A 25,897-nucleotide genomic window follows, 5' to 3' on the forward strand; every position below is an offset into this window, starting at 1 on the left:
TTCTATATAGTTAAATTTATTCACACGACTTTGTTGTTGTGCAGCCACGACCACTTGTTTAAGAGCCCAGTGAAAGCAGCATCTGTATGAGTAAGCAGCGAGAGCAACACTGCAGGCTCTCCCATTGGGAGATAACTTTCATTCATTATTTGGTCGCTATCCATTCACTGAATGAGTGACGCTGATTTGCTTGTTCAATGAGTTAATTCTTCATGGCAAAGGTATTTCGGTCGTCGGATGACGGTATTATGACTACGTCCGATAATACTCCTTAAAACTGAATGTAAATTCAAAGTATTCTTTAGAAAAATTGATTTCTACTCGCTTAATATGAGTTTCATATTAAAAACGTTCTTTAAAATGAATTTGTACTTACATATATATGTATATTGTACTTTCTTCGTCCTCAAGACTTCTTTCTTGCCTCTCCCGCTTTGCAAGATCGCGGCTGAAACACCTCTGATCTTCAGCATCTCGGTGACCTAGGGATGATGGAAATGTGAGATTTATAATGCTCTCAAGATCGCCCTTGGTCGATAAATTAAATATTTATATGAATTCTTCTGGTTTCAGCAAAGATTGTCTATAGCAGTTCAGGTTTGATCCTTAAGGGATCGAGGAAACCCACTCGGGTAAAAGCAGCATTTTTCAATAATTTTTTTCTCATAGAAGAAATTAAATATTTTATTAGAATTTTTTTATTTATAAAAACATAATTAACAAAGAAATTTTGAAATTTTTGGAAAAAATATCTCAAACTCGACCATTACGACGCCATTTCCGGTGACCGCTCAGAGAAAGGTGCGCCCCCGTTGGCAGGATAACTCCTTACAGAAACATCTAAAGTTAAAAAACACCTGTTTTAGTTAAAACCTTCTGAAAATTTCGAGACATTTTTTTTCCAATAGTTGTAATCGAAAAAAATCCTTCGTCCAAGTCTTTAAAAATTGTATCTCAAAGACCTTTGTAAAATTTCGTGCAGATCGGTTGAGTAGTTCTCCAGAAATCTCGCCAACCGTCTTCACAAACACAGTTTCAAGAAAAACGCGTTTAAGGACGGCTCAATTAGCCTATCTAGCCTCGAGCGCACAAGTTCTCAAAGCTGTATCTTCGAAACTGTTACTCGGGTCAACTTTGAGACAATATTTTACGAGGTGTTGTATAATTTAATAAGACAATAAAAATAATCGATTTTAAAAAACCCGAAACCCATGTAACACCTTTACTTTCGATATTAATCATAGAACCGAACTTAACCGAAATTTTCTTCGGTGCTAAAACTACTTGTATTAACTGCAGAAATTAAGTTCTCGTAAATATCTGGAACTTAACATATAAATATATTCAAACGCAGAACTTTTGTGGAACCCGTCATACTTATGTATATACATACATACATATTTATTTATACGAGCTTGTACATTCTACTCTAATAGCTCATTTGCCTGATAGTTCGCATAGTTCCAGTGCCACTGCCGCTGTTGCCCTGATTATTGCTATTGAAATTGCCCAGATTGTTGTTGCTCGCTTTGTTATTGTTGCTATTTGCGGCGCTGTAGCGGTCTATTGTTTTGTCGCCGCTGTCGTCGCGATATAATCTCTTCCATTTGACTTTGACACTGAATTGAAAGCATCGTGCATTCCCTTCACGTATGTACATACACCCATATATATGTACCTACTAGTATTTACCAACAAATATACAATATAAGTTTGTCGATGCTGGCGCTTGATTTCCTCTTGTGTGCATCTGGCTGTTGTACTCATTGCTTTCCTTTTCTATGCTTGCTTAGTAAGACAACAAAGTTTTATTTTGCCAGCAGCCGGTATTTAGGAAAGTGCTTGCTGCACACTCCCACCATTTATTGGCCATAAATGTGTATTTATGTATGTGTGAGTGCGCGGATTTATGCACTCGGACAATTACTCGATAGTTTCAGGTTGCAAAGCTGTTTTTAGTAGACATACATACATTATGAGAATACACAATAATAGCTTTATATTTATATTTTTTTTTGCATTTGGAATCGGTTTGTTTGAATGAAGGCAGGGGCTTTTGAAGCATCAATAAAGGGCTGGTCTCACTCTAATAATTGCAACATTCCTGGTCAACTTTAAGGCGAACTGCAGCTTGAATACAATCACAAAAATTATTTTACGGATCCTTTGACATCGTACTCTCTCTACAGGGAATTTTTGGTGTGGTTTATGGGCCAGTGGATTTATCGGTCCATATTTCTTCAAAAATTATACCAGTAAGAACATAACCGATAATGGCGACCGTTATCGCAACATGACAACCGATTATTTGATGCTTTAACTTGAAGCTCGAGATCTCGGCGACATTTGGTTTCAAAAAGACGGCGTCGCTTTCCACATGTCGCATCAATCAATGGTTTTATTCAGAGCAATTCGGTTAGCAGATAATTTTACCTTTTGGGCCAGTCAAAATGCTAGAACGAGTCAACAAAATTGGATACAAAGGATGGACCATCTGAGACGTAGCCGCGATCAACAATTGAAAGAGATAATCTTCAAACGGTAAATGCCAAAGAATGTTCTTTCGCATGATAACAAACATTCCTCATTAAACTTGAAGTTTCTTAAAAAAGCAGGGAATCTAGAAATGGATCACCCTTTAGCTTGTTTAAGTTTAGAAAAATAAGATTTATTTGTATTAGTTTATTATTCAATAGTTACTTTTTTTTCAGTAATTATATATAATTAAAGTGATTCATTAGCACAAGTAAAACAAAAATGATCCGCAAAACTGCTTTTATGAATCAACTTTGGGTTGAATCTAAATTAGCAGCAGTTTGCGGCAAGCTATCTGTAAAATAATGAATGAGTACACCTTTTGAGTAAGATGTGAATGTAAATTTAATTTTAGAGCTTTGATCATATATACATTGTATTTCCGGTGACTAGCTGCTTAATGACGTTTGGAAATAGGTTGTTTGGTTGGTACAGTTGTGACTTGATAATTAATTTGGGTTTATGGACTGCCAAAGTGACCCTTGCGCAACTTCGTTTTGGATATTTTAGCAGGTTAAACTCCTACTAATCCAGGATAGAGTCCCTACATGACACTAATAACCTCTTTGTATGCCTAATTGATCCAACTCACTTAACTCTCCTCTCCCTTTGATCCAAACCCGTCGAAACAACTCGATTCCTGGGCCTACCGTTAAATTATTTCCACAAGCAGGGTCTTGATAATCGTTACAACAACAACTTACATTCACATTTATATTATTTGAATGGATTTTGTCATACTTTCTGATTCTATATAACCATACAATGAGTGTGGACAGTAAAAGATTTAATTTACATTTTTACAAGTATTTGAGGTTCCTATATTATTTTTAAATCCATGTTTTAATCTACTTGATATTTTCGATTGCTCAAATTAATGTACGCTTTCTTATTTCCAGATTACATTTCAACGACACTGAAGACAATTGCATCCATATTTAATTGGTTACCTTAGGAAAGGAACCTGCAACTTTAGAATCAAATTAACACACCACTTTTCCAATGCGAACAACGGCGCTGAGCTAAAATTCAACCAAGGTCACAAACAAGTTAGAGAATACTCCCAAGGCAACGTCTTCATTATTTGAGACGCGACGAAATTTATGCCCGGAGTAGGTGCCGGGCAGTGCTGGACATGTTGGAACGTCGTCCCTTATGGGGATTAATAGTATTGTTGAATGTCTGCGTAGTGATATGGCGCATGCAAGAACCGGCTATGCTAAATGTCGAATACGACGGCAGTGGTGCGGCGAGTGCGAATGTACAGCAAAACTCAGACTTCGACGATTACGTGCCGCCATTGCACCTACAACGCCAACAACAGCAGCAACCACAGGTCGAACAACGGCCCTCAATATGGCGCAGAGGTGTCGCGGTGCGTAATGCCATAGCACAACAACAGCTGTACGCCGGTAAACATCTACTAGCCGATAGCGCCGAGGCGAACGAAATCGCTGCCAAAGTAACGCGAAAAGCGGACGATAGTCTTCACATTAGCGGCCACAGTAGTAGTAGTAGTAGTAGCAGTACCAGTAGCAGTAGTAGTACGCATAGGTCTAGTACTAGCCATAAGAATAAGAGTCAACACCTATTTAACGAGCACACGACGAGTCTACGCACAGTCAGCTCAGTTAAAAGTACGGCCTCACCGTTAGTCACTGCGGCAACACTTAAGAACACTGCAGAGTTGCAAACAACAACGATAGGCAATGCGAGAGCGTTTAGTTTTCCACCGGATGACTTCCATCAATTAATCGATCTGCACGACTTTACGTACCTTATAAGCCAGAACAGCTGTAGTCCGGATGTGCAAGCACTAATCTTAGTGCATTCAGCGCCAGCCAATGAGGAGAAACGACGTCTCATACGCGAGACGTGGGGCAATACCGATCAATTGCCGCCCGTGAATGGTGTTATGCCATTGCGGATTATCTTTTTGATCGGTACCGTCGAGACCGAAGCGCTGCAGTTGGATATAGAGCGCGAGAATTTCGAAAATGGCGATATTGTGCAGGGTTCCTTTGTGGATAGCTACCGTAATATGACCTATAAGCATGTGATGGCTTTCAAATGGTTTCTATATAATTGTGCGCAAGCGCAAATTCTCATCAAGGTCGACGACGACGTCTACGTGAATACACCGCAACTACTCATCTACCTGGATCGTGCTGCTGTCAACGGTGATCTGGAAAATGCGGTCGCCGCCGCCGCCGCTGCTGCTACGGATGTTCAAGCCAGTGCTGCCATATCTCAACACCAAACCGCCGATAATGATAGAAAAGCTTTTGAGCATAATACTATTGTAGACACCAATAGTAGTAGCGGTAGTAGCACGAGCAGCAGTAATAGTGTACGAAATGCTGCCGATGCCAACGCTGCACACACACACACAAATAACACACAATTCAATGCTGCACAAATGATATTCCGCCATCCACACGATTTGCTGCTCTGCAAAACCAACATCAACGCTATGGTCAAACGCAGCTACCGTTCGAAATGGCGCGTCACAGCACGCGAGTTCCCCGGCCGGTACTATCCGCCCTACTGTCCCGGCTATGCCATCATCTATTCGCCCGACGTGGTGCTAGCTTTATATAACGCCGCACAGGTGTCGACCTACTTCTGGATCGATGACGTCCACATAACGGGTGTTTTGGCGCAAAATCTAAGTATCGCCATCACAAACGCCGACCAATACATACTCTACGAAACTGATTGTGACAACTTGCTCAATGACACGGTGAATAGTGATGACGTGGAGTTCTTGTATGCCTGGCATTTGATCAATCCCCAGCAGGTGCAAAGGCTTTGGGAGATGTATGTGGTCAAAGCACACAGACACTTCTCGGCTGCTCCAACATCCACCAGCGCTGCAACGCTGCACGCCGCCAAGCAGCAGACATCACCCCACCCGACTGACTACAATAAATATAAGAGCTACAGATAGTAACATTAACTCGTGCATATAAATTTACACACACATACAAGCATATTTGTCATAATACACATAAGTTCTTTAAGTTTTACTTTTTTATTACAACATTTTATTTTAAAATTAAATAAGAGAAATTGATTTTAGTTAGGATCTGTGTAAAGGCAGTACGTTTAAAGTAAACAACTTGTGTATATTCCAATGTGTGAACGTGTAAAATATGAAAGGCGCAACAAGCGTAAAAAATCATGTAAAAAGCAAATATTCAATAAAATATTTATCTTATATACATATACATACATATGTAAGTGAGCATTCTGCACAAATCTCATATCATATAGTGCAAATGTTTAACATCAAAACTTTAGATTAAAATTATATACACGCATATGTACATATGTATGTGTGAAATGGATACGTTTGTGCGGTGCAAACGAAGACAATTCGCCTAAGGAGTATAGTACATATTTTGCGATCGGAATTGTAGGGCGTGGTTTGACTGAAGTTGTCAAAACACGCTTAGAACAAGTATTTAAATGAAATTAGCTCAGTTGGTATACGTAATTTAAAGTTTATTTTTAAACCAATGTATTAATGCTAATTTTAGTGAAATTAAAATAAATTATTTTTATTATAATAACTTTGAAGTTTAGTATGAATATATGCTTTATAAAAAGATAGAATACTTTCGAATGTGTCACATAGTCATTTTACTAGAATTGAATCTATAGTTTATACGCATATATTAACTGAAGCCTCTAGCTTAGCTTTGTCCAGCGGTTATTAGAAAGTAAAAGCATATCTTTTGCAGCTGCCAGAAATGTTTTAAAACCGCAAAAATTCCAGAATCGTATGCAGAATGATTAATGATTGTTGTGGTGATTAAATTAGTGCTTGCACTTTTTTATCGTACCAGTCGGCGTTCACAAATTAGTAATTAGAATTCAGAAACTGTAATTGCCAGAAGTTATAATCAAAGTTTGCCATACATTAAAGATTCAGAATCGAAAACTCGAATTTATGAGTGTGCTTGGTTTGTTCGTTGTTATCGATAATTGAACTCTTATTTTGTTGTTGTTGTAGTTGCAGAAAACTGGCGAGTTGACAGTCCTTGACCGGGTAAAAATCCGAGTCCGTTCCGGCTAAGCAGACCCGACTGTCGTGCCGTGCTATTATTTTCTTTGACAAAGCTGCAATCATACGGAATATTTTTTTACTAAGCAGAGAGAGACTGCTGATTTTTCAGCTCGCTATTATTGTTTCCGCATAAATCAAACCTAAAAAGCAAACAAATAAACTGCCTGTAAAGATTAGTTGTGAAGTTGGTGATTGAGCCTACTTTATGATTTCAAAATTATGTTAATTATCTCTATTTTTTTACAGAGAACATATCGATTTTTTTTCATTTTATCAAGAAATATATACATATTTATTAATGAAATTTGAGTTTTTCTGAAATCAGAATCAGCTTGAAAACAAAATGGTTCTACTTTGTGAGCGGCCACTGTTTTTCTTCGTCGTATATTTCGTCTATAGTCGCACATAGCGAGTGACTCAATTCCGTATTCTATGAATCTTGCGGAGGATTTCTGTGTTTTCTTTTAAGGGTATGTAAAAAAATCAAGCACCTGAGTTCGGGAGCTATCAATACTATTTATTTTTGTAGAACTACTAACTTTTTCTATTTCGGTGCTTCATAAATTTGCTTTCGCATATATTATATTGAAAAAAAAACAGAAATGGCAATTTAATATTTTGTTATTTTTTTTTAACTTATTAATTAAAGAGCAATTTGCAAAAAAAAAAATATTTTGTCTTAAAATTATTCCTTACTTAATCAAATTACTGGCAAATAATTGGCTCCTCCCAAGCATAAATAGTGACTTTGACGCTTTGGAATTAGAATCGTTGTTGTTACTGAAATGTAGAAGGCTATTCAGAGCTGAAAAACAGTTTCAGCCGTGAAAAGGTCCTAGAAATTTTAAAATATGTTCGATTTCGCAAATAATAACGCTCGAAAACATATCAAACTAATTGCATATATGTATATATTTGATTAATTTTATATACTTCTGTTATTCGACAATTTAAAACGAACTCGGTGTCTCAATATGGCACGGGTATGTCCATTTTCTAATTCAAAAAAAGATTGCAAAAGCGAAAAATACACTCGAAGCTATCAAAAGCTTTATGATCGATTCACATACAACTTTCTACGCTTTGCGTGACAAATCATACTTTAACAACGAAGCGAAGAAAGCAAGGGATATGTCATGATAAACGCTTTGCTTTCAGTTTATTCTGTGTTTCTTTTTTATAAAACTGGCGACTATTGCTTGTCAAAGCTTAGAATGATAACAGTTGATAAACATTTTATTTCGCTTTGCTTTGCCTCGATGTGAACGGTCTCATACAAAAAGTATACATCGAACTTCTCCGTCGTATGACTGAAGCAAAGCGAATCAGCTTTTAAACTTCTTCGGTAAAGATGAAAATGAAACAATACCACAATGATATTTATACTTATATATAAATCAAAGTTTGCAGATTGCAGTGTAAGATTCAATGTTTTTGAGTTATGACATTCTCGTGTCCCGCAGCAAATGTTAAGCACATAATTTTCCTGAACTTGAGTTTTACTTATGTGACTTACGTCTTACTTGTACTTATGTGACTACGTTTTATTATTTATAAAAATGTCTTGATTTTAAGTGAAAGGTTGAGCAGAGATATACAGTTGAACTGATGCAACTCATATGTACCAAAATAATCTTAGATTTCTTATATCATAAACATATACATACAAATACATATGTACATCAAGAAATTGGCGCAAGCATTGAAAGTCTTATAGAGTAAGTCGCGTACAAAAAAAGTGAAATTAATATTTAAGGTTGAAGTTTGCACAATATTCTGACACATACATACATACACATTAAAACAAAAAGAGATAATTAAATAAAGAAACGAAAATTTGCGAACCTTGTAATGAATCCAGATGTACAAGTATGACAAAATTAAGATACATAGTATATTTATACAAAAGAGAGTAACTAAAAATCAAAGTCTATTCAAATTATTATTTTTCATTGGATATCAAATGCTCAAAGTGAGTAAATAAATAAGTAAATATAATAAATAAATTATATACGTATATGCATATAATTGACATATTGTAGATTGTTTGTAAAATTCCAATATTCTATGGCATAAAAATAATTATATATATATGCATACATATGCGGCTGAGAGCGGTGGAATTATGTAACTAAAGTGTAAAAAAATGAGTGTAACTCTAATAATTAAACTTTAATTTATGTGTATAGCAAACCTTTGAGCCAACTTTTCATAAAATTATAAAAATATACACACATCTACATACAAGTATATATAACAAATTCCTTTAATTTAATTATTGTACACAACCAAAAGAGCGCAAGTGTTTTGTTTTCCTTTCTGTAAACGTAGGAGCGCATGCGAACTGATCTATATGTATACATGTGTCTGTAGTACTTGTATTTTGCTTTTATATTTGTATATTTATGTAATTTATCATTAATGAAAGTTGCGGTGAAACATTTGACGTGACGTGATACGGTTGCGACCCCCATACCAAGAAAATGATAACGAAAATCGAAGCACCTAATCAGGTATCTATATACGATAGGCAATGAATGTAAATGAACATAATTACTTACCGTTATGCTTAAGCGCATTGTATGGTAAAAGTATTAAACAAAAACAAAAAAATATGAAAATAAAAACAAATTTTGTATGAAGTTGTAGGTTATATAAGAACTTTATTATCTCAGTTACGTTATTTTTTAATTTTTTATATATAAAAATAGAAATAATTCACTAGTTTTGAGAATTGATCGAATAAAAGTTCAATTGAAAAGAATATATATATATACATGAATAAAAGCATAAAGATGTATTTAAGTGGTCTTTCATTAAAAAAGAATCGAAAGTATTTAAGGCAAAGCAGAACTCGGAAAGTCAAGAACAGCTGAAGAAACTGTAGTAATAATATTACTTCAGATCGGGTTTCCTCGGGTAAAAAACAGTAATTTTCAATAACTTTTTATAAAGATCAGTTGAGTAGTTCCCGAGAAATCTTGCCAACCGACTTCAAAAACACCGTTTAGAGAATAATGCGTTTAAAGACGACGCACTTAGCCTAGCTAGCCTCGAGTGCACAAGCTCACAAAACTATTCCTCGGATCAATTTCGCAATTTAGGACAATTTAATAAGACAATACACGCCGAAAGTGAAAGTGCTCACGAAAGAGGTTTAGGTTTTCATTACTCCTGTTGTTGTTGTTATTTTAACGGATGGTAAGGATTAGCTAAGTTGTCGACGTCATCCAACGGAGGGCCCAAGAAACGTGCTGTTTCGACGAGGTCTGACCAAAGCAAGTGGGAGAACATAAATGTGTGGTTGGTGGGCATGCAAAGAGGTGGCCAGTATATTGGATATGTCAGGGATCTATTCTCGGTAGGTAGAAGTTTAATTTGCTACAGTATACAGAGCGAAGCTGCGCAAGGGTCACTCTCGTTTCTCGCGGCAATTTGAGCTCTTCGTCTGCAATGGGTGGTGATTTGACTCCAAAAAAACGCCATTCACTGGAAGGGAGTCGGTGAAGGTGTTGATAGCTTCGCTGTGAATGGCGATCAGTGCTTGTCGAAAGTGAGTTGCGTCCAAAGTCTGGTCGGCGTAGTGTCTGATGTCGTCGACATAATTGAGCAATGACCTCTAGAGGTTCCTAGGAGGCGGTTCTTGTCCAATCAGCTCACTGCAAGGATGATTTCTGCACCCCACCAGGAACTGCTTGGAGAGGAGTTTATTACGCTCCTTAACTGGGCGCCTTTTTATGCAGGTGTTCAATAGGAGACAACAAGAGGCATCGTAGTGCGGATTGTAGTATTCTGACAGGTTTGGAGCTTCCTCGTCTGCGTTTCACTACATCCAGGTATTGGTGCGGCGTCGTTTAGGACCGGCCGGTCGATTGACTTGTAAGTTGCCAACAACGTTTCTTTGTCCTTTCTACATGCGCTGTCGATTAGAGACTTGAGGATTTTGTTGCGGCTCTGTACTTTCGCGATAATTGCGGTCGTATGAGGAGTGAAGGAGCAAAGGTAGTTGACAGTCGGAATCTTAACGCCATTTTCTTCTTCTTTATTACTATTATTTTATTATTACTATTATTTACCTATACGAGCGGTATTAATGTCAAGTCTATACTCCTCCGTTGTGTTTGTAAATATGGTCGCTATGGATTTAGTGGGTGAGAGTATTAAGTTCCGTGCAGAGAGGAAGCGAGAAATAACAGAGAGATAGCCGGTTACCTTTGAACACATGCCTTCGATTCCATTGCCCGAAGTCAATTTCGTGCTTTCTTCAGCGTATGAGGTGACAAAAACTCTATCTGGTGGCTTTGGTAGTTTCGAGATATAGAAGATAAACAATAGCGTTGAGAGTACATCCTACTGAACTCTGAACTGTTTAATCTTCTCAGTTTTAAGTTTTTAGCTCGAATTGACAACCGCTCAAGTAGTTCATGGTCCACCTCTTCAGTTCTAGAGGGAGCGTAGTTTTTTCGATGTCCTGATGTAGCGTTGTGGGACTGATTGTGTCAAAGACTTTTGACAAGTCCAACGCTACGGGGATCGTTCTCTTACTGGGTGGTTTCTGGTTAAGGCCACGAACTCTCTGGGAGTTTAAGAGTGATCGGGTGATGTTGTGCATTTTTCGGAAGCCATGCTGGTGGTTTGCTAGGCTTAGGTGGTGAGTGAACTCATTTCTACTGTCAAAGTATGCATTACGGGTAAAAATAAAATAAATTATTATTTAGTTAATGTATGTGATCAAACAGGTGTTGGTCCTTGAATTATTGAAGAGAAGCTTATCAAGTGCCTATCGATTGGCTCACTTGTTGCATTTATTTTGTTGTTGTTTTGTTAATCATAAATACGTACGTGGGTTCATATGCACCTGAAAACCACCCAAGATAAGCGCTGGTATTTTACATGGGCTGAAGTTCAGTGTTTGTCTAAATTTTGTACACTTTCTATCTCTCTCTCTCTCTCTCTCTCTCTTTCTCTTGAGGGGTTATATGGCTTTCACGGCTTAAAAAATACATATTGTCTTAATCCTTTAACATTACTAGAATATTGTCCTAAATTCTTAAGTTGACTCGAGAATAAAAAATAAATATTGAAAATATGTCGTTTTTTGCTCGACGAAACCCATGTAATCCCTTAACTATGACCCACCTATATAATAAGAAAAGTCAATTCTTATGAGCATTCCGAGAATAGTATTATGCATTTTGAATAGCAAATCAACTGTACAAAGAAACTCATTCCGTTCATTCATGTTTGCTTACGTCATTTTTCTATTATTTACTTAAAATATTATTTTTCGAATTCGGTCGCAACGGTTGGTGCGGTGAAAATCTGTGCAGAATGCCTGCGCCCAGTGTAGCCAGTCTATTTGTGGGAATATTAGTGGGCCTGATAATTGGCTACGTGGTTTGGGAATGTGCCTACGCATTCATACCATCTCTGAGAAATAGTAAATATCACATTACCGAAAGCGTACGAGTGTCAATACAACCGACCACCGAAGTTGACGATTTTCGCGATGACAGTCAATTAATCGATCTCTACAATTTCACGTACATCATGAACCAGCCCAGCTGCACCCCCAACATTCACGCATTGGTGCTCGTACCTTCGGCGCCTGAGAATCGGGATAAACGCAAATTGATACGACAAACGTGGGCGAATTTCGTCGAGTTGCCATTACATAAGAGTAACATACCTTTTCGTGTGGTCTTCATGCTTGGCATTCCCGACACCGAGACGAGTCAGGCAGAGTTGGAGCGGGAGAATTTCGAATATGACGATATGGTGCAAGGTTCATTCGTCGATAGCTATGAGAACATGACATACAAACATGTGATGGCCATGAAATGGTTTCTCACCTTTTGTGGTAATTCCAAGATTCTCATTAAAGTGGATGACGATGTTTTTCTCAACACACCGCAATTGATGATCTACCTACACAACACCATGTTACATAATCAGCTACCCCAAACGGACAATCATGGCGATGATCGCGTCACCAACATCAGCAAGCCTTTGAAGCTACTCTTTAGACAACAGCGTGATCTATTGTTTTGCAATCGAAAGATCGGTGTACGTGTCCACCGTAGTTATCGCTTTAGGTGGCACGCCAGCTATAGGAGCTATCCCAACAAAACATATCCACCATACTGTCCGGGTTATGGCATTGTCTATTCCGCCGATGTTGTGCGACGCTTGTACGATGCTGCACAGAGAGCCAAATTCTTTTGGATCGACGATGTACACATAACGGGTTTATTGGCGAAACAGTTAAACATACGGATTGTTCCAGCGCAGGCTTATACCGTATTTTGCGCGAGAAACCAGCCCACTTGCGATGTACTTCAAGATAAATCAGGTGATTCCGACCCGCATGAATATTTGTTTTCATATTCGCCGACATATGATCAAATGCACAACATGTGGCAGCTGCACCTTGGCAGGCTGCGGGACTACATTTTCATGGATGTGGAGAAGAGAGTTTCCCATGTTGATTCCTTTGAGACGGAATTGTGGTAATTGATTTCTCTGTTGCAATTGAATTTCGAATTTTTATTATCGGAAGGTAGGGTTTGTAAATATTTTGGACTGCTGAAGTTTAATAAAACTGGTTAAAATGCAAATCCATATTGATATTATTATAAAACAGCCACTTTTTGTGGACAAAAAATAAATATTCTATGAATTTTTAAGTAATCGCAATCACAATATACGTATGTGTGTGTGCATGCATTTGCATCATCACGTGGGAATATAATTCTAGTCAAGTTTCAAACCTCTCCTAGAGTATTGCCAGAGAACGTATATTTACGTAAATATACGTTCTCTGGTATTGCTGTGTGTGGCGACATCTAGCGGTGAGCTTTTATTGTGTTGTCATCCGCCTGAACAGGGTGATTGCAGTGTTGAAAATTCTAGTTATAACGGGTCTTTTACTAGCGCTTTAAAGCTCTGCATTCAAAATGGCTTATGAAGACATGCACGCATATTTATACATATACATACACATATGAAAATATACGTATCTATGTAAATATACGTATGTTATGCCAATTAATTTTTATTATTTAATTAATTTGAGTTTTACAGTTCGAAGTACGAAAAAAAGAGAGTTTTTCAGAATTTTTTCTAAGAAAAATATTTACACATATTATCACAAAGATAGCAATCTTTTAACGGTATTTTAAGACCTAGTATTAGTATTTTATTTAGAAAGGGTCTACAGCTGTTCTCCGGGGACTCCTCTCAAAAAAGACGTTTTGAACTGGATCCTCTGAAATTAAAAAACCCATCTGATTTCGTTAAAGTAATGTTAAATCTAGTAATTAATCAAAGGAACAATCAAAATAATGTTTTTTGACAAAATGGCGGTTTAATTGTTTGTAAAAAAATATGCATTTATTTATCGGTGAGAAAAAATCGTCGATTAATTACTAAAAAATTTATTTAACAAGATCTTGTAAAAATTTGAGACTAATCGGTCTAGCTGTTTTTAACTAATATTGGTCACCGACTTTGAAAACACCATTTTGAGAAAAACGAGCTTAAAGTTTGGCCTTGTACTTGTACTTTCAAGTGCTCTGAAATGCTTTTCCAAATTTGCGTGTAAGTTCGAAAATATTCACCGGAACGATGCGATCTGTGTGTATTCTTAAATATATGTATGTGCATTAAGAAAAAAAATAAAAAAATTCGATTCATTGAAAATTCTAACTGCATATAACCCGTTAATTGACCTGTATACTACTAGAGTGGGCTGTACACGAATAAATTAACCAAATCGATACAAATTACGATCGATTTGTTTTTTTTTTTTCGTATAACAATTAGCTTTGAAGTGCTTTTTAAATAAATAATCTTAGATAACAACATTGGATTTGCAAATCAATTTCCTGCAGGGTCGTGTGAGAAAAATACTGTAGAAACAGCTGCGGCAGCTTTTACTTCAACAGGTGTGCCTAAGGACAGGTCAATGGTTAAGACAATTTCTGTGCTAACCTCATTCTGCATGTGCCCTGATGTGTAGCAGATTTTCATAAGAATGTAATGCGATCGATTTTACTTCAACCTTTTCTATATATAATTAATTGTTTGGAAAAATTACTTTGAAATATCGCTTGGTGTGGCTTTTTTCCATTTAAAAGCAAAAACATTATATTTCCAAGGTACATATCGTCACCTGAAATGCAAAATAACGTAACAACATTTTCGGAAATTTACAGTGGCATGAATGAAACACGAAATAAAATGGAACATGGTTAAAAAAAATTCTAATATTGGTTAAAACTGGTTTATATCTAAGCGCAGAACCTGAAAATGTTGAACATATGTAATATTATGTATGTAATTTGAAGTAGTGAATCGTAATCAATAAGACACTCAATTTCGAATTTTTTGATGATACGTTATTTTGCATTTCAGGTGACGATATGTATGTATGTATATCAAATTTTCAATTAAAAATCTCTGAGTAAATCATAGTTAGGTATTGGCATGACTCTAATATAGGGGTTTTTCAATAGATCATTACAAAAGTAGACCAAAAGGGACAGCAAGCAACGCCATATTTTTCCCGCTCTTTTGATATTTCTCTTCAGTAAGGTTTGCCATTTCATCATGGAAAGATATCTGATGCAACAACGAGTCAATGGCCTCAACTTTAAGATTTATATCCATATTTCTAAATTGCACTCGGGATTCAATCGAAAATTCGTATGAGATGCTCCAATCTGACAAGTCACAGCCTGAAAAAGGCCATCAACACTCAATGATGTTTTATAAAACTGGAAGCAGAGTATATACATATGTACGTATATTTGATCTATGAAGGGTCCATTAGAATTTATTGGTTGCAATTTCAAGATCTTGTAGCATGGGGACCTCCTTGATTTTATATCACCAGAGGGGAAACATACGAAAATGAACATACGTATCCGTTTCATTCTCTTTACTCTAGGAGGGATCTTTTGCCGTAGCCCATTATAATATAATTTATTAGAGAAGAGCGAAAAAACGGGCCAATCAATTTATAAAAATGTCATTTATATTTAAATATTTTTATATTTGCTTGTTCAATACCCGATTTAGAAGAAAATGGAATTGCGTTATAGTCAAAGGAAAGAGTTACTAACTTGTTTGTAAGCTGAAATGCGTATATGTATACATATATCTACATGTAAAATATATAATGTTTGTGTGTGCGTTTGAGTTGGCCTAACTTCCTCATGTTTACTAAAGCTAAATGGGCGCAGAAAAAGTTTGGCTTCGAATAAGTAAATAAATACATTCATTTACATATACATATTTACGTACATGCATACGAGTATATGCATATGTCGACATTGAAACGAGTTGATCATTAACTTGTATTGATGGTCAGTTGTTAGCAATTATTTGCTCGTTTGTAAGGCTTATTGACACCAATAACTTGAAGTAGTGCGCTAATTACAAAACCGTTAGTTTTCCTGCAGGGTGCGAGCATTTGTGTAAGTTCTTGTTGCATTCTACGAGGCACAACAGTTTCTTTGCCCAGTGGTGACGTGTTAATGTAACGTGGAAAATGTTTATATTTCCCACGCATTTAATTTTGCCCTTCGCGTTTTGATTTAGTATTTCTTTGGTGCCCGACTAAAGCAAGTGGACACAAGAGTTTGCTATATAACTTAACAAAAGCGAAATATTAGCAGAAACAAAAAAGTATTGATTATTAATTCAATATACTTGTGACCAAAACATTTATTAATCGTGTTTGTTTACAGTTTTCTAACAACAGCACTTGAAGTAAAAAGTAAGTACGAATATTCTAAATTTATATTGGTACACCTTGGTAGCGGATTTACGGACGTGTAGTGATTATTGAATAAGACTACACCAGAGCCGAAATAAAATTGTAAAAAATAATGAAATTAAAGTGTTAAACTTCACGCTGCGAAAGACATCATGATTGCAGTGACTTGACAATAGCATTCAACGTCTGTCCACTAAACATGAGTTTAAAGATTTCTAACCGCAACTAAGACTAATATTTCTGGAGTGTGTTGTGAAAATGAACTGTATTGGATATTGAAGAGATATGATCAAAAGTGCAGTATTAGCTTTCATCGAAGCGCCAAAGCTTGGCATAAATTAAACAGGTTATACTGAAATCTCGAGCCAAAGGCAACCAACATTATTTATTTTGTGTGCTCTATACAAGGTACGTTCCAAAGTAAACAGGAAAAGTAAGGTCCAAAAGTAAACAAAACCAATGTTTTTCCGTCAATATCAATTTATTTTATTCAAAATAGTCTCCTTCTGCTTCAATATAGCTTTTTGCATGGTCCAAAAGCATGTCGAACGAGTGTTTTAGCTCGTTGGCCGGTATGGCCGCCAGTATGCCGGTGCAAGCCTTTTGAATGGCCTCTACGTCTGCATAACGCTTTCCTTTCATTGGCAAATAAATTTTTGCAAAAAGAAAGAACTCCTACAGTGTCATATCAGGTGAATACAGGGAGTGGTTAATGGTTAAAATGTGATTTTTGGTCAAATAATCGGTCACAAGATGTCCTTCGAATGTTGAATTCTAAGCAATTTTTGATCGTCAGTCAATTTGTGCCGAACAAACCTTGCACAGATCTTTCGTAAGCCAAAATGTTTGGTCAAAACGCAATAAATCGATGTTTTGGAGATATTCAATTCCATTTTTATGAATTTCAATGATAATTTCTGATTTTGACTTTGATTGATTTTGATTGGCCCATATGTTGATCGTCATTTATGTCCTCACGACCATTTTGAAAACGTTGAACTCTGTGCTCGTGCACTCTGCTACGGGATAGGCAATCATTTCCATAAATTTGTTTCATCAATTGAACCGTTTCGGTAAAAGTTTTACCAATTTTAAAATAAAATTTAATGTTGGCTCTTTGTTCGAAGCTCATTTTAGCAGCGACAACACAAACATACTGACACTTAAAATGCAATAACTTCATTTCCAATCAATACAATGCCATGAAATTCTCACTGGACAATCGATGAAGATAGCAGATTCTAACGCAATAGCCGACATATAGGTGGCGCCACCAGGGAGCGCTAGATTCAAAAAGTCCTGTTTGCTTTGGAAAGCACCTTGTAAATCATAATATCGCCGAGAAAGTAGTTGGGTTAAACTTAAAACCTTTGCTTTTGTTTGAGTCTCTAAACGGCTGCTGATTTTTAAGAATCTTTCCTTAATGAGGGTTTGCATTTTATATTTTCGGGTTAGAGAATAAAAAGAAATATCAATAATAGAAATCGCTTTATTGTTTTCAAGATATTCTGAATTGAGATATGCATATACCGTTTCGTACTGCTCTCCTCGCAACGTTAAAATCAACATGCGGGACTGAGAGTTGAAGAGGGAAACGAGACGCATTTGCAGAAAAAAGGGCGAAATACGTATGTGTGAAGAATTTGACAAGCTGACCGACAGGGGTAATGCTTGAAAATTCTACGAAAATATGCGGCGGCTAACAGAAGGCTTCAAGACCAGAGCATAATCTTGTAGAACCCCCTGAGGTAATCTAGTGACTGATGCATTTAGTGACTACATTGACATAGTTAAGCGAATTATGAAACATCGTCCAGTTCTGAAAGTATTCGGTATTGAAAACTGGGATATAAACGCGTAAGCGGTGTCTACGCTAATAAGGAAGAAGAACCTACATACGTATAACCTTTTCATTGTTCCATTTGTGAACTTATAGGCCCCTCCAAGAGTTGTAGCCCTTAAACAGATTTGGCGACGACGCTGGTATGCTTAGTGAAAATATGAAAGATGGTATTGAGCACTTATGTACTTGTAATTCTCATTTTGTAAGTTATTACTGAGAGTCAAAGGTATGGTCACAGAGAATGCAGACGACTTTAAGTTTAGGCTAAAGCCTATCTTTTGTTATCTTCCCCATTTAAGTTACCTACTAAGGGTATACTTATGTACAAACATTTATATACATATGTACCAGTAAGCCAGTAATTCTCGCTGTCGGTCTCAAAAATGTCCATTTCTTTTCGTTCTTTATGCTTCCTGAATTTGATTGTGTTCCTGCGTCGAAGCACGAAAATTGTTCACACTCGCTGGCTTAAAAACGTACACACATATGTGTGTGTGTGTGTGTGGACACCTGCCGTTAAGTGAATGCACACATTTACGCACGAGTACACCTCATCATAATGATGTATGTACCTGCATGTAGGTTATGTTTGACAGAGTATATCCGCCAGAGTGATGCGCAGCGCTTCATTGTGCGAGGCACTCGTGGTTTTTGGTGCAAGGATATGCGATGCTTTCATGCAAAATGTACACATATGTACGTGTGTGTATGTTTTTGTAAACTGTAAAGGCATGCGTTGTTTGTATGTATATCTCAGCTATTCATAATCGCATCAACGCCATATGTATGAGTGTGTGTGTGTGCAGAAAGCACGAACACATGACGTAGCAGCAGCGGCAGCACGAAAATGGCGAACGTCAGCAGTAACAGCAACAGCAGCAGGCGCATCGTCAACAACAGTAACGGCATCATCATCCACGATTGCGTTGGCAACGCTGAGTATGCACTCATTGACTGACAATCAACTTAACGTTATTAAACAGTTACTGTCGCTGAGTGCTGCGGGCTTGCTGTTGTTGTCGATGTTGCAGTTGCGGAGCGTCAGAAAAGTGAAAAGCAAAACACGCTCCTGCGCTATCTGCTAAATGTTCCACATACGCAGTGGAGTACACACAATGAAATTCACTCTGTTCGTGTGCTATGCGCTGTTGCCATTGGTTACCATACAGCGAGTGTTGAAGCAGTTGATGTGATGCTGTTAGAGAGTCGCTGAGAGTTGAAGAGCGAGTTGTGTGTTTTTGTGTTTCTTAAATTTTGTTATTTTTAAAGTTACCTGCTGGAGTGCTGTTCATCGGACTTGGCCGCTGATTGCCAACGCTGTAAGTAAGTGGTCAGTTTACCACTTTGCAGTTAACTTTTAGTAACATCTAATGTTTAAGAGTAAAAATGCTGTTAATGGCGCTTATGTTAACGCAAATGCGAAATTATGCTGTTGAATTCAGCAGTGTGTCTAAATAGGTGAAGTAAACATGCTGTTGGCGTTTGTTTTAAAGGCTGTATTTGGTTTATAAACATACACAACTTTATGCTGACTTTGCAGAGAGCATTTGACTACGGTAGTCGAGTTTATAGGGTGAGATTTTTTGCATAAAATGCCAAACTCTGGCGTAATTTACAGCTCTTTGAACTGTTTTTGTTTTAAATGACCGAAAAAAGCGAATTTTTCAAAATTTGTTTTGAGGAAACTTTTAAATTTATTGATCCAAAAATTTGTACACATGTTATGGTATCTTTTAATTGTAATTTTAGTTTAAACCAAACAAATTTCATTAAAGTAATGTTGAGTATAGTAATTAATTGAAGGAATAAGCAAAATAAAATTTTTTGACAAAATGGCGGTTTTTTTCAAAAACAAAAATATCGATTTTTGACCAAAATCTCGGCGAAAAAAAATTTTCGATTTATTACCAAAAAATATTTAAAAGCTCGTGTTAAAATTTGACACTAATCGGCCTAGCTCTTTTCGAGTTATGTTGGTCACCGGTTAGGACATTTTGAGAAAAATTCGTTTAAAGTTTGGCCTTGTACTTTTAAGCATTCCGAAACGTCTTTCCAAATTTGCGAGTATTTTCGAAAATATATTCCGGAACGATATGAAATTTCTTAATATATGAACCTTAAAAAATTAAAGAAAAAACAATTTTTTTAAAACTCTTCTTTATATGTATAACCCCTTAAGTGTAGCATTAGCTCCTTTTTTTAAATTGAAATCACAATTTATTACTTCCCAACTAACTGTCTATTCTTTCATGTGTCAAAATGAAACATTTAAAATTAAAATCTCTCATTTAGAACGCGCCATAAATATCGACAAAATCTGATGAGTCTTGGACTGAAGTTTTTTTTTTTATATTTAAGTGGCGGTCTTCATACTTTTTTTGCTTGAATAGTGGGATAATGGTAATTTTATATTCCTGTTAAGGTCTTATGAAGTGTTGGCAACCCTAAAACAAAACAAATCGACAATTGGTAGTTTAGGCTTAGTACAAATTGGCCGCTACAACGTTTCTTTATTATTGAATAAAATTTCAAAAATAATGAAAGCTTGGCGGCCACAATTCGAAAATTTCATAAACATATGGCTGAAACAGTGCTTTAACTTTGTCAACTGAGAAGATCTTGCCTTAGTTTTGGGAAACCCTGTACCATCTATGAGTTCCGAAAGCTTGTTATGAGGTCTCCGAAACGAACTAATCACGAGTATTAGTATTATTTGCTTATATTACAATTTTTTTCATCGTCTTCTATAATTTCCCTTTAGTTAAAGCACGGCTCATAAATCAGCACAGGGTGACTCCATCGGGTTTGCTTGAAAAGTTTCCAGAATTGCAGTCAACACTTTGCTTGTCTCCCCCTATCCAGCGATTTGTTTGATTTTTATTGCGGCTATTGACTCGCCACTCTCACTAGTTATGTGCTCATTATGCGCGCCTCGGCGCTCCAACTGCTCGCTCGACGCTCGTTTACTCGTTAGTTCTGCTCCAACATCCACTCGTGCACATCAGCAGCCAGCAAGCCATAATCAACAGCTACCATCGATGCGACAATCTCTGACTTCACGACTCTCGACTCGACGACTCAAACAACTCGAGTGCTTTGGCGCTTCGGCACCTCAGCAACACAGCAACTCGGCTGTAGGGTCGGTAGGCGATTGGATGCCAACAGCCATAATATACTCACATACACACACACGTATACATACTCACGCATACACACATATACATATAAACGATAATACTCAACGGTAGCATTTGCAACTTTCGCACGCCACACGCTGTGCGAGTGTCCTTTCGATTTTATCATATAGACAAGCTGGCTCCTTGTCGAATGCTCAGTTCGACTTGTGCACTGACAGAGGTCGCTTTCAGTGACACCACAGTTTCAGTTCAGTTCAGTTTTCGGCTGGTGTGTTGTGTTCTGTTCTATTCTGTGTTCTTCTCAACCAAGTGATTTGCTATCTGGCGTGTCGCGCACATACACACACTCACAAACAGTCACTAGTGCATTAATAACTGTTTCTGCTCGGTTTGATTTAGCTGCTGGCTGGTCCATAATTTGGTGAAGCGTATGTGCCTTTGTATAGAGGGGACTCTGATTTTTGGCGGCGACTCACGGAGTCCACGGCACATGGCAGCGAAGCAACGCACACCACACAGCAGCACCCAGCTTTGCGTCTAAATAATTCCGCTTGTAAGATTAAGTCGTTCCGTGCAGTTGGCTGGTGTGACCGTATGGTGAGACGCGGTGCGCTGTGTGCGTGTGGTGGTGGCTAGTGTGCTGGTGAGTTGGTGAGCTGGTTAGTTGGCGTGGTCGAGTTCATCGCACGTCGGTGTGCGTGTGCAGCAGCAGCGGCGGATGCAGCCAGAGCTTCGTTCCAGAAGGCGAACAACACGAATTGCGCAGTGCGTAGCGAGCAGGCAGCGAGCGAGGCGGGGCGTTTGTGGCAAGCAAATAAGTATTGCAAACAGTGTAATCACTTTTAATCCGTTCATCAACTTCAACAAGTGTTAAAGTGTGCAAGATTAGGGATACTCAATTACAGTTACAACAGCAAACATTTTGTATATGAGTATATGAGTGGATCTCAGTGACTGTATAGAAGTGATAACTGTGTATGTTGCAAAGCGTGTGGAGACAATAATAATTTCAACATCCAAAGTGTCAACCAAAATCTCAAGCAAACAGAAGCAAACAGAAAAAGCGAGTGGGCATTACTCGGAAGGGGCAGTTGGAATTTCTCTGGGCGTCTTAATGAATCATGGTCGAAGAGTTTCTGGAGAAATTGCCTGAAATCGACACACGTTACGAGGTGAGTGCCACCCACACGCATACACAACTACATACACAAATAATATCAGTATTTTTCGTGTTGAGTGCAGGCTGTGGCGCGTGACTTCTTTTTACCAGCAAATCCTTACTTTGCACACATACACACTTCATAAATTTATTTATATTATTTATTTACTTTTCTATGACTTGCTTATCCTTTTTATATTGCCTTGCTGAAATCCTCCAGCCCTCGAGGTCTTGACTACTCAGCAATTTCTGTGTTGCTCGACGCATTTATTGTGCCAGCAGCTGTTGTGCTTATTTGCTCAGCGTAACGTGTTGCCCTACATTAGCGCAGACCCCTACAACCCATGCTAAACAAGCAAGAGTCTCTAGCTTCCGCTCAGCTCCGCCGAGCCATGACTCCGTGCATTCCCTGCATATGCATAAATATTATGACCTCACGGCCCCCTCACACAGGCACTTGCATCCCGTTTCAGCCAGTCGTCATCTTATCAACCTGCAGCCTCAATATGCTTGTTGTCATTTATTTATGTTTTTCTACTTCCTTTGTGTCCGTCCCTTTCACAAGTGCTGGTTGTTATGTATGTCACTGCTGTCTCCGTTTGGTTTGCGTTGCGCTTGGCTTTGGTCGTGTCCTGTCAAGTGCAGCTTGCAGGCAGTAAATTCACATTTATGCAAACGAAAGGATTTCATTGTTTGTTTCCCACTTTAATTGAGTTCCAGTTGTTTTCCGCCAATTCCTACCAGGAATAACTGCTAATTCAAATCACTTTCGGAACCACTAGAAGTTAGTCGATGCGAACTTTATTTCGATTTTTTTCTTTTCTAAATAAGGATAGTCGAAAAAGTCTGTTCGTATTTTCTTATTTTTTTATACTATATTATATTTATAATGAACTTTAATGAACCAAATATGGATCACTTTAGCTTTGTTCGGGTGGAAGACGAAGCCCTTTCTGTTAATCACTTCTGGCCGTTTGTTTTCGATTGCTTGCTTCAATCTCAACAGTTGTTGACAGTAAATTGTAGAGTCAATCGTTCGACCAGGCTGGAGCAGCTCACAGTGGATGATTCCTTTCCAATAAGAACAAAGACTCAGCATAACCTTTCGAGGCGTTGCGACCATTTGTTGGGTTCCACCACGCTTGGACCATGATCTTTTTCGCACATTATGGTCGTATTTGATCCACTTTTCGTCTCCCATTTCATGACTGCTTATTTAACGGTCCTGGTCAAACTTTTCCATAATTGCATCGACTTTTTCAACGATAGGTTGACCAGAGCGAGGTGCATCTTTCACTGGAGACATACGAATACAACGCCATCCATTGCCAAAACACGAAAAGACTTTTTCGACTGTCCAATATAATTGTATGTCTGCCAAAAATGGGTTATATTTCCCTTAGCACCTATATACCTAATAGAAAGAATCTAGAACTGTGGGAGTTATCTTAACTAAAATAAGTGTGCGTGTTTTCCATTTACAATTTCGTCAAATAATGAATGGCAAACTCTTTCGCAATGTTTTCTAATACGAAGTTGTTCCAACATCTGAAGGTACCATATTTCTTTGATTCTTGTAAATTGGAAGATCATGAAATCATGAACTTAGCCCTTTCTTTCTTGTTTTAATTTGGCAAACAAACAATTTTTATATTTAATTAATGAAAAATGCAAATAAATGGCAACACCATTAAAGAAGATTTTTATATTGTCGAATATATCAAAACAGCTTCTAAAACTAAAAAGAAATATGGCAACATATCTGCCATTGTTACCAAAAATCGAAACCAAAGCAAAAGGGATCGCTTAAATTTTAAAAGGGTTAGTAGCTTAGTATTAAATGAGAGCAATTAACTGACTCATCACTTAATTGCGGCCAAGCAGCATGAATAACCTTCGAGTTGCTTTCAATTCCCTGTCGGGTGTTTGTGCATCTTCCGGTTTACTCATATATATTTACATGTTTATAATATATATTTTTGTGTTTGCCTCTAAACCCGCTACCAAATATTCAGTTTGCATGACAATTAAAATTTCTATGAGCCGAGATGGTGTGCTAGCAGAGATTCGAGTTCATTTCAACTGGGTGACCCCAATGTAACCTACAAAACCCAAATGAAATTGAAATGCAATTGATGGCCGCTCCGCTTCCTACTGACACTGTTGGTAGTTGTCCACGGTGTGCTGGTTTAATGAATCTCACAGGCATTGGGTAAATTATTGGGCTGGAATTCGAAATATTTCTATTGTTGCTTTGTGAACACACACACATACCATTACATGTCTGTATTTGTATTTATATTAGGTGAATCGTGCGCTTCAAAAATGACAAATGTTTTCTGTGTAAATACCAGAATTTGGTAATGAAGAGGTGCGTTGGGCGGTGGTGGTAAGCACTGATACAGCAGATGATTAATTACAACAATAATTGTAGTATTCACCGATTTAGAACTGATTCATAAACAAATACTATGTGTGGGCTGGATCCTTCGTTAGTTTGAAGACATGTTTATTTAGTATTGATTGAATGAGCGTTGGAAATTGAGGTGTTAAACCATAACGGTCCTTTAGAGCTGAATTCACTCTCGAGGGTATTATCAATTTTCATTCTACAATCCGAAAACTAACGGAGCTATCGAAAGATTCTGGTGAGAGTTGTTAGTGCCTTATCTTATGAGTTTTGATTTCTGTATGTATATATTATGGGATCAGTTAGACTAAAACAGAGGTTCCCGGATTATTATCATATGTTTTTTTTGCTTGTTTCGGGGATATACTGTCCAGAGTTTGGCATAAGACAACTTTTTAAGTTGCCGGATCACTGGAGTAGCTAACGAAAACTTGATAAACTTTAGGAAACCCAAACATTGTCTATACAATGATCTTGACACAAGCATGGTAAAGAAAATAAAAGCTCCATGGAACGAGCTACCTGAGCGCGAAACTCCAAAAGTCATGTGCAAAACGGTAGATCGGAAGTCCTATTGGCACTCGATAGAAGTGACTAGAGCAAGCCACCAGGGAAATATTCGAGCATAACTTGTGCACTTGCCCCGCATTGACAAGACTACGCAGTAAGCATCTGGAGTCCCCACGTTATTATACGCTGGAAAAGGCGTAGATAGTGAGGCCACCGATTCTGTTGAAATTCGAGTCAAGCGCGGGCATTCTAAAGGATGACTACTGCTCATGAACATAGTAACTGAACTCCATCAGGTATTGCAAAGGATCAAAACTGATCTATGTGGGGCTCATTGGCCTACCAGATTAACCTAATCTAACCTAACCTATTTAATACTTGTATCTCATTAGAAATTTAGAATAATTTTTTTTTTATTTATTTATTCCTGAATATTTACTCTTCAACTAT

General features: G+C 37.5%; 3 protein-coding genes across 13 annotated transcripts in view; all 3 read left to right on the forward strand.

Annotated features, from left to right (window-relative positions):
* Positions 1-7,580, forward strand: part of LOC105233517 (uncharacterized) — a 29,642-nt gene extending 22,062 nt beyond the window's left edge. The window contains exon 2 of the mRNA XM_011215622.4: positions 3,435-7,580. Within this exon, the coding sequence (XP_011213924.2) occupies positions 3,671-5,485 (1,815 nt within the window). The 5' untranslated portion in view covers positions 3,435-3,670 and the 3' untranslated portion in view covers positions 5,486-7,580. The remainder of the gene's footprint in view (positions 1-3,434) is intronic.
* A 2,347-nt stretch (positions 7,581-9,927) lies between these two features.
* LOC105233516 (beta-1,3-galactosyltransferase 1) lies at positions 9,928-13,285 on the forward strand. Its single transcript, XM_011215621.3, has one exon. The coding sequence runs from the start codon at positions 11,939-11,941 to the stop codon at positions 13,118-13,120; it is 1,182 nt and encodes a 393-aa protein (XP_011213923.2). The 5' UTR covers positions 9,928-11,938; the 3' UTR covers positions 13,121-13,285.
* Positions 13,286-16,204: 2,919 nt separating this feature from the next.
* The window catches only part of LOC105233514 (band 7 protein AGAP004871), a 104,848-nt gene continuing 95,155 nt past the window's right edge, over positions 16,205-25,897 (forward strand). For 5 of the 11 annotated variants that reach the window (XM_029553506.2, XM_019992913.3, XM_011215618.4 and 2 more), the window contains exon 1: positions 21,559-22,540. In XM_029553506.2, the coding sequence (XP_029409366.1) occupies positions 22,490-22,540 (51 nt within the window). In that variant the 5' untranslated portion in view covers positions 21,559-22,489. Of the gene's footprint in view, positions 16,298-16,345; positions 16,389-21,558; positions 22,541-25,897 lie in introns of those variants that run through there. The other 6 variants (XM_049456891.1, XM_049456893.1, XM_049456889.1 and 3 more) reach the window with 2 other exon arrangements.

This window comes from Bactrocera dorsalis, chromosome 5 (genome assembly GCF_023373825.1).
Source record: "Bactrocera dorsalis isolate Fly_Bdor chromosome 5, ASM2337382v1, whole genome shotgun sequence".
In the NCBI taxonomy this organism is placed as follows: Eukaryota; Metazoa; Arthropoda; class Insecta; order Diptera; family Tephritidae; genus Bactrocera; species Bactrocera dorsalis.

Bases quoted from the DNA above. Each gene is read 5' to 3' on its own strand.
- LOC105233516 (XM_011215621.3), top strand. From the start codon at position 11,939: ATGCCTGCGCCCAGTGTAGCCAGTCTATTTGTGGGAATATTAGTGGGC.